The 9,535-nt window shown below is 39.5% G+C and overlaps 1 protein-coding gene across 1 annotated transcript in view; it reads left to right on the top strand.

The window, feature by feature from the left end:
• LOC103517323 (A disintegrin and metalloproteinase with thrombospondin motifs 20-like) overlaps nucleotides 1-9,535 on the top strand; it is a 42,722-nt gene that overhangs the window by 27,778 nt on the left and 5,409 nt on the right. Inside the window, exons 9-20 of the mRNA XM_026829457.1 lie at nucleotides 1,410-1,598; nucleotides 2,429-2,676; nucleotides 3,482-3,658; nucleotides 3,978-4,148; nucleotides 4,612-4,781; nucleotides 5,826-5,952; nucleotides 6,332-6,461; nucleotides 6,862-6,927; nucleotides 7,084-7,093; nucleotides 7,636-7,800; nucleotides 8,942-9,106; nucleotides 9,308-9,529. Of these exons, the coding sequence (XP_026685258.1) occupies nucleotides 1,410-1,598; nucleotides 2,429-2,676; nucleotides 3,482-3,658; nucleotides 3,978-4,148; nucleotides 4,612-4,781; nucleotides 5,826-5,952; nucleotides 6,332-6,461; nucleotides 6,862-6,927; nucleotides 7,084-7,093; nucleotides 7,636-7,800; nucleotides 8,942-9,106; nucleotides 9,308-9,529 (1,840 nt within the window). The remainder of the gene's footprint in view (nucleotides 1-1,409; nucleotides 1,599-2,428; nucleotides 2,677-3,481; nucleotides 3,659-3,977; nucleotides 4,149-4,611; nucleotides 4,782-5,825; nucleotides 5,953-6,331; nucleotides 6,462-6,861; nucleotides 6,928-7,083; nucleotides 7,094-7,635; nucleotides 7,801-8,941; nucleotides 9,107-9,307; nucleotides 9,530-9,535) is intronic.

Raw genomic sequence — 9,535 nt, 5'->3', positions numbered from 1 at the left:
ATTTTGTTCGTTTATGGGATTCGAACCGGGGGCGATCGCTAATTTCTTCTCCCTGGCTTTTTTTTTTTTTTTTTTTTCTAATTTGATGAAGTTTAGCGAAAAAACTTGGCGGACCTGGATTTTTTATTCTGAAAATTTCGACCACACAATAATAATAATAAATAAATAACAAGCTGGGTCCGAAATAAAAATCGACAGAAGGTTGAAATATTCAAGTATCTCTGTTTCTCAGATGGCAAGTGATCTCTCAGTCGGAATGTTCCGCTCACTGCGGTCCAGGGACTCGGTCCGTATCTCTACAGTGTGTGCAGCATTTCCCGGCCTCGTCTCAGCCCCCTCAGCCTCTACACAACGCTACCTGTGCTGATTTACCGAGACCAGCTGAAAGAGAACCGTGTGAGGGCCCTTGTAATGCGGCCCGCTGGAAATTCTCACCCTGGGGCACTGTAAGTTCAACCTTGATTTTTTTTTTAGACGTGAGTGCAAAAAGTTTGGGACAAAAATTAAAAAAAAAAAAAAAATGAAAAATAAAAAAAAGCACTCGACTGCTTTTTTTTAGTCTTGAGAGCAAAAAATTTCAATTCCTGTAATCTAATAGGTACCACATGGTACATATTTGCAAATATTGGGTACCTACCTACCTTCTTTCTTTGTTCATTTGTTTTTTGTTGTTTTTTTATCGAAATGTTTTGAAAAATCTGTTTTGAACTCTTAGCGTAATACCTAGGTAATACCTAATAATTCTGTAATCAGATTTCCTGTTATTACTTTCTATTTTTAAAATCGATTTATCTACGGATCTAGAAGTCGTAGAAGAAAAAGAAATTCCCTAGTTCCTCATTTTTTCTGCTTTTTACCTTTGAAACCTCACCTTAAGTAAGTGCATCTGTTGTGACTAAAGAGGTTTATTAGGGTGGAATCATCGTTTGCCCCTTCTTTATTTTCATGATAAAGTAAGTCTAATTAATGTATTGACCGTTGCAATGAACTCTCAAGAATACGTAAGATTAATAATGATTAAAGCAGTCATTACAAACGAACCCTAAAGGGGGGGGGGGTCGACTCCCATACAAATCATTTGAATTCTATGGCTCTATTTTCCACATTGGGGGGGTCGACTCCCATATAAATCATTTGAATTCAATGGCTCTATTTTCCACATTGGGGGAGGGGTGACTCCCATACAAATCATTTGAATTCAGTTGATCTAGGGTGGGTTGGGGTAATTATGATCTAAAAACCAAAAATAAATCTTTGTCCATAACTTTTTTACTTTCCTTATCCTATAGGAAGGAAAGTATATCTTGTTTTCCGAGGTATCAGTAATTTAGTGAGTAGTTTCTCACGGACATTAGTATTGTTTTAGTTAATCATTTGAATTCAATGGCTCTATTTTCTCGTTCTTGTCAGCCAGTATGTCAGCATCTGTGGTGTACAAGTGACGAAGGGGAGAGGGAGGGCTGTCACACTCAGACATCACCGTGGGCCGACGGTACCCCATGCTACGGGGCCACACATTGGTGTCAGCGGGGATCTTGTGTGGCCCGTGACACCAGCTCACTACGGCCCCGCGATGGAGGCTGGGGCCCGTGGCAATCGTAAGTATCTTTCGTGTTTATGTAAGTCTTTCCCAGGGGAAGAAGAAGAAGAAAAAACTGCAGGGGTACAGGGACTTTCTAGGCTCATTCTGGCGAGATAAACAAGGTATATTCTATTCTATTCTATTCTATTCTAGATTCTACATATACTCGTACATTCTACTTTGGTACAAGTTTGATTTCGATCCGACAACTATTCAATTCATTTCGATCTTTTCAATTTGATTTTAATGTAACATAATATCTGTTTGAGTAGTATGCTGTGTCGTCTGGCAACCCAGACTCTGGGCAGCTCATCAATAAATAGAACAGTTGCACTCTTACTTGGGTGATGTTTCAAAGTTAAAAAGCTGGGAAAATGAGGGATTCCGGAACTTTTCTTTTTCCTCCACGACTTCTAGATCCCGAGATAAATCGATTTAAAAAATTCCGGTAAATCTTGAACTCTGACGTCACGGCATACGCTCCCGTACGCGATGACGTCACATCAAATGTTCCAAGCAAAGCTCCCTCGCAGGCAACACATTAATCTGTTTGTGCGCATGCATTTCTGCGCAATTCATGTTTGTGCGCATACGTTTTTGCACATCTCCTGAAGTCTGACGTGAGAGTTCAGGACTCTGACGGAAAATAAAAATTGAATTTTCGACCTTTTACAGTTACTTTTCCGGAGTTTTCACCTCAGATTTGGATTTTTCACAACTTTTTTCATAGAAATCGACCTTTTAATCATAAATTTTACCCAAATGCAACTGCTCCATTGTTATTGATTATTTCTCTCGAAGTTATGACCCATTTCATATTTAATTTTCCCCGTTTCTTTCCCTCAGGTTCGGATCCTGTTCCCGTCCCTGTGGTGGGGGTATCAAGAAGTCCTACCGGGAATGTTCCTCCCCCGCCCCTGCTAACGGGGGCAAGTACTGCGTGGGGAAGCGCGTGCGGTATCGGTCATGCAACACGCGTGACTGCGCGCCGGGCACGATGGACTTCCGGGAGGAGCAATGCGTCAAGTTCAATGGGAACAACTTCAGTGTGCCCGGCCTGTCACGCAATGTCAAGTGGACGCCGAAGTATCTAGGTGAGAAATAACATTCATCAATTTTTTTTTATAATTAATATCAATTCATTATTATAATACTTTATTTTATTATTATTTATTTATTTATTTATTTATCGTTAGTATTAAATTATACTATTACTGTATTATATGTCTATTATTATATATTAGTATATATATATATAATTAATATCAATTCATTATAAATTATTCTAATACTTTATTTTATTATTATTATTATTTATTTTTTCATCGTTGGTTTAAATTAACAACTCTGTATAACTGCTATTATTTTAAGTGTCGGATGTTTTACGCTCCTTTCCGGACACGGAAAGTAAGTAAGTATTAGTATTAGTATTAGTGCTTTATTTAGACTGTCGAATTAGGACATGTAGTCCCATTATCTCAACAGTTTAATATTGCACCACTTTATTTATTTAAATTACAAAGTACAAGGTATGATACAAAGTACAAAGTATAAGTAGGGATAAGTTGAGGGAGAAACATACTACCATCACTTTACATCTCGTGAACTTATGGATAGTCAGAAAGATGTAGTTCAAAGTTTTACCATAATATTGTAGGTGAGCTCGTTCAGGACAGCCACACCACTATCACGTGACGTTGTTTCTACCTTTACCCGCTTACTTACATTAACCTCACTCAGCCCAAGTGGGGCCGGGAAAAGCCAGATTGTGAGAGTACAGGGACTTTTTGGTCTCGTCCTAGCAGTATTTAAATGAAGAGGTGTAGTCTTTTCTTCATTTAATTGAATCATTAGAAATTGGTGCAGCTGACTTCTAATTGTTTACTCTATCCTCTACAGGAGGTGATAACGCCTGTAAGTTGTACTGCCGTGTCGCCCAATCCTCTGCCTATTATCTACTCAAGGATAAAGTTATAGATGGCACGCCCTGCGGTCCTGATACATTCGATGTGTGTATTAATGGCAAGTGTATGAAGGCGGGATGTAATCATGTACTAGATTCCGATAGTAAACTAGGTAAGTTGGGTGGAAGAGGTTCCCTCGTTAGATTTAATTTAAAACTGTGTCCGCTGTATTCCGGATGCATTGTTAGGTAGATTTTAAAAAGTAAATACAAAAAAACTATTACTATGCAGTAGAATTTACCCAGAAAAAAATTTCATTGACAATTTCTGCTCGTAAAATTTCATCAAACTTGGACAAATCGATAGAGTTACAATGAAACGATCAATCAAATCAATTTTTGTTACGACCTTACGAGACAAACTAAACTTAAAATAAAAACTTGGAATTGGAATTCACTTCCCTCGTTCAACTCAATGATTTTCATTTCCAGATTTCTGCGGTGTATGTGAGGGTAACAATCAGACTTGCCAAGAAATCAGAGGCTCTCACAATACTTCCCAATATGGCTATACCCGTGTGCTCAGGATACCAGCTGGATCTTCTAACCTAGACATTACTCAGTATGGATATGGAGGTACCAGCAGTGATGATAACTATCTAGGTGAGTATGATAGCGTTAGGTAGAGTGCAAAATCGGAAATGTATACCCGTGAAATGTATAAGGATACCAAGGATGGCGCGCCATCGGAATCAGTTCCGTTTCCGAAAGGGAAATACACAGAAAAATAAAGGTTTCTTTTTTTTAAGAGGTTTGACAGAGGGAACTGTAACTGCTATGGTCTTATCGTCCCGAAATTGAAGAGAGAAGGAAGACAGGATAGGAGAAAGCCAGCCGTTCCGAGAACGAACGTCGTCCCGAAATCGAAGAGAGAAGGAAGACAGGATAGGAGAAAGCCAGCCGTTCCGAGAACGAACATTATCCCATCAGGACAAAATCCGCCCCGGGCGGGAATCGAACCCGCGGCCTAGCGCTTACAAGGCAGACGCACTACCAACTAAGCTAACTAGAACTAGGCTGGCAATAAAGGTTTCTTTGATTGAAAATTTGATTTTCCTGCTTACAGCGCTGTCTGACGGCGAAACTAACGAACCCATACTGAACGGAAAGAACGTGGTGTCGAAGTCTCACAAGGTGATTGTGTTTGGTGGCATTGCCATTGATTATACCGGCACAGATGCAGTGGTCGAACGAATCAACTGCTCCAGACCCTTGACCAAAGAACTCATTGTAGAGGTAAGACTTACAGAATGAAATGGAGATTTCCAACGGACGGCCTTCGAGTACTTTAAGAGTGGTCCCCAGGGCTTTTGCAATACATAACTAATGTGCAACTTGGTCACATATTCATCAAAAATTACCAAGTTGAGGGGCTGCTCTAGAGCCCTTGACTATTTTTTAGACATAATATTACAGAAGAAAACAGAATCAACTGCTCCAGACCCTTGACCAAAGAACTCATTGTAGAGGTAAGACTTACAGAATGAAATGGAGATTTCCAACGGACGGCCTTTGAGTATTTTAAGAGTGGTCCCCAGGGCTTTTGCAATACATAACTAATGTGCAACTTGGTCACATATTCATCAAAAATTACCAAGCTGAGGGGGGGCTGCTCTAGAGCCCTTGACTATTTTTTAGACATAATATTACAGAAGAAAACATTTCGAAAACTTGTATAACCATTTCAATATCTAGTTGTTGTGGTGTCAATTTTTCGAACCCGGGACCTTCTGCATGGCAAGCAAGCGCGTACTATGAGTAGGTCTATCAGACCGTCTGAGAGACCGCGGTCTGAAGGTTTCCCACTACACACGTTCCGTCTGTCTGTCAGATGGTCTCATCCTGGCAAATCCGGCAGCAATCGAAGGAGCAACTCACTGGAAAAAATGTAATCTGACGGCCTTTAATTGAACGGACATGGAAAGTTAAGTAAGTAGTTCAGACGGTTAATCTGAGGTTACGGTCCGTTCCCACTTGTCGTTCGACAAAAAATCACCAATTGGATTGGAGTTTAAACTCATAAACTCAATAAAGTTATGAAATAGGTAACACAAAACTTATTACCTTTATATGATACAATGGATACACGTTCCGGTTTTGATCTTATCCGACTCGAGTTTCGTCCATCTCCGTGGACTTTTTCAAGGAAACTTCAAGGAAACAAGGAACAATATAAAGGTAGTTTTTTTTTTTTTTTTTTTTTTTTTTTTTTATGGGAAGTATAGGAACACATCTCTGGACGCTTTTAATCTTTCTTCCTTATCTTGATCTGTTTCGTAGGTATTATCAGTGGGTAATCTCTATCCACCAAACATCCACTACAGGTATACAGTACAGAGAGGATCTCCCAATGAGTATAAGTGGACACTATCACCTCAGTGGAGTATTTGTAGTAAAGTGTGTAATGGTAAGTTTTTTTTTTTTTTTTTTTTTTTATTTTTTTTTAATATTTATTATTATTTTAAAAAAAAGACTGTAACTCGGCACCACTTTGTAATCCGTCAATTCACATTCTTTTACATCCATGCCCATCCAAGAACGGAAAAGTTTGGTCAGAAAATTTCCTCCCTGACCGGGATTGGAACCCAGCACTTCCCCGGGTAGAGAGTCAGTGCTCTTGACCACTCAGCCTAATTTATTATTATCATAATTATTAAAGGCCGACCATTCTTCTAGGATGAAGATATACTGGCACAAGAGAAAGCAAAAACCATAGAGTTAAGAATTCCGTGGTCCTTTGAGGCCGAAACGAACCAAAAAAAAAAAATATGATTTAATTTTTCCAGGGATGGCAAGGCGGGATCCAGTGTGCATCAGAATAGAGGATAATGCAGAGGTGGCAGATCACATGTGTCCCTCTGAGGAAGATAGGCCCGAGCCTGAAATGAAGCCTTGCAACAATCATTGTATCTTGAAGTAAGTTGTTAATGAAGTCTGTGTTGTAGCATGCCCGTCGCGTAGCATGCCCCTCATCAGATGGGCGAGAAGAGACCCAATATGCACATTCTTTCCATTTAAGTGCTGGGTCAACACGAAAACACCAAAATGTAACCCGTTGAAATTGCAATCAAAATACGAGTGCAAAATTTTTGTCGATTATGGGATTCGAACCAGGGGCGATCGCTAATTTCTTCTGCATGGCTATTTTTTTTTTTTTTTTTCTAATTTGATGAAGTTTAGCGAAAAAACTTGGCGGACCTGGATTTTTTATTCTGAAAATTTCGACCACACAATAATAATAATAAATAAATAACAAGCTGGGTCCGAAATAAAAATCGACAGAAGGTTGAAATATTCAAGTATCTCTGTTTCTCAGATGGCAAGTGATCTCTCAGTCGGAATGTTCCGCTCACTGCGGTCCAGGGACTATTTTCCCCCCGGGGCACTTTAAATTTAACCTTTTTTTTTTTTTTTTTTTTTTTTTTTTTTTTAGTCGTGAGTGCAAAAAGTTTGGGACAAAAAATGAAAATAAAAAAAGCACTCGACTGCTTTTTTTTAGTCTTGAGAGCAAAAAATTTCAATTCCTGTAATCTAATAGGTACCACATGGTACATATTTGCAAATATTGGGTACCTACCTACCTTCTTTCTTTGTTCATTTGTTTTTTGTTGTTTTTTTATCGAAATGTTTTGAAAAATCTGTTTTGAACTCTTAGCGTAATACCTAGGTATTATTCTGTAATCAGATTTCCCGTTATTAGTTTCTATTTTTAAAATCGATTTATCTACGGATCTAGAAGTCGTAGAAGAAAAAGAATAATTCCCTAGTTCCTCATTTTTTCTGCTTTTTAACTTTGAAACCTCACCTTAAGTAAGCGCAACTGTTGTGACTAAAGAGGTTTATTAGGGTGGAATCATCGTTAGCTAATCCCCATAATTCTGTAATCAGATTTCCTGTTATTACTTTCTATTTTTAAAATCGATTTATCTACGGATCTAGAAGTCGTAGAAGAAAAAGAAAAATTCCCTAGTTCCTCATTTTTTCTGCTTTTTAACTTAAAAACCTCACCTTAAGTAAGCGAAACTGTTGTGACTAAAGAGGTTTATTAGGGTGGAATCATCGTTAGCTAATCCCTTCTTTATTTTTACAGTGCTCCAAGTCGTGTGGTACAGGTGTAGAGACAAGGTCTGCAGTGTGTATTGATGACTACGGTAGAGAAGTAGATGAAAGCCAATGTTCCGCTGCTGAGAAGATAATTCAAAGAGTGTGTGGTACAAGCAAATGTCCTCAGTGGTCTGTGGACAAGTGGTCCGCGGTGAGTATATGAAACATTGGAGTTGAGCAACATTGCGCGTGGTTGGTATCTAGATATGCTGACTTTTCCGGGCCACACTGAGGCTTAAAAAAGATCTTATACCTACCTATTTTATTTTATATTCTTTTAAAGAATAATGACGGTATCACAAGAAGAAGAAGAAAGAAGACGGAAGAAATTGAATGTAGGAAACAGAGCCCCATATTGCTGAGATGACCACAAAAATGTAACAAGCTCTTTTTTTAAAAGGTTTGATAGAGGGAACTGTAACTGCTAAGGTCTTATCGTCTCGAAAGCGAAGAGAAAAGAAGACAGGATAGAAGAAAGCCAGCCGTTCCGAGAACGAACATTATCCCATCAGGATAAAATCCGCCTCGGGCGGGAATCGAACCCGCGACCTAGCGCTTACGAAGGCAGACGCGCTACCAACCAAGCTAACTAGGCTGGCTCATATCTTCTTGAAACACCTCAAATTAAATGTAGGAAACAAAGTCCTATATTGCTGCTGAGAAGATAATTCAAAGAGTGTGTGGTACAAGCAAATGTCCTCAGTGGTCTGTGGACAAGTGGTCCGCGGTGAGTATATGAAATATTTGAAGTTAAGCAACATTGCGTGTGGTTGGTATCTAGATGTGCTGACTATTCCGGGCCACACTGAGGCTTCAAAAAGAACTTATACCTACCTATGTATTTTATATTCTTTTAAAGAATAATGACGGTATTACAAGAAGAAGAAAGAAGACGGAAGAAATTGAATGTAGGAAACAGAGTCCCATATTGCTGAGATGACCACAAAAATGTAACAAGCTCTTTTTTTAAGAGGTTTGATAGAGAGAACTGTAACTGCTAAGGTCTTATCGTCTCGAAAGTTAAGAGAAAAGGAAAACAGGATAGAAGAAAGCCAGCCGTCCTGAGAACGAACATTATCCCATCAGGATAAAATCCGCCCCGGGCGGGAATCGAACGCGCGACCTACCGCTTACGAAGGCAGACGCGCTACCAACCAAGCTAACTAGGCTGGCTCATATCTTCTTGAAACACCCCAAATTAAATGTAGGAAACAAAGTCCTATATTGCTGACTGAAATGACTACAAAAATTGTAACTACATAAATCAAACACGCATTCGTTTTAATTTCCAGTGTTCAGTGTCGTGTGGTAAGGGGGAGAGAAGGCGAGAGATCTGGTGTCAGCGAGACAACCACGTGGTACATGATAGCTATTGTGCTGATGATCCAGTCCCGGCTCGTAAGGAGATATGCTACATGGCCCCCTGTCCTGAGTGGATCACTGGACAATTCTCAGCGGTAAGTACGAAATAGCCACTGGTTTAACTCTTAATTTTTTTAAAAAAAAGGAAGTTGGGAAAAATCCTGACCAAAAAATGGGGAAAGGTACAGCTATACGTGATGTACGTTGTAACCTAGGCGATGATTCTCTCTGTGCTTCTATACCGCGACCTCCCAGTGTTGAATCATGTGTGGTATTATTTTCTGTTTGGTTTCCAGTGTTCTGTAACATGTGGGGAAGGTACAGCTACACGTGATGTACGTTGTAATCTAGGCGATGATTCTCTCTGTGCTTCCATACCGCGACCTCCCAGTGTTGAAACATGTGTTGTACATCCGTGTGATGATGATACATTGGATCATTACAATGATATTCCCGGGTCCCGGTACGACATGCAGGATTCACCCTATTACCTGTGGCGACATGGACATTGGACTGAGGTAAGG

Source organism: Diaphorina citri, unplaced genomic scaffold, assembly GCF_000475195.1.
Source record: "Diaphorina citri unplaced genomic scaffold, Diaci psyllid genome assembly version 1.1 scaffold1811, whole genome shotgun sequence".
Taxonomy (NCBI): domain Eukaryota; kingdom Metazoa; phylum Arthropoda; class Insecta; order Hemiptera; family Psyllidae; genus Diaphorina; species Diaphorina citri.
Note: the sequence above shows the minus strand (reverse complement) of the source record. Positions and strands in the feature narration are given on the sequence as shown.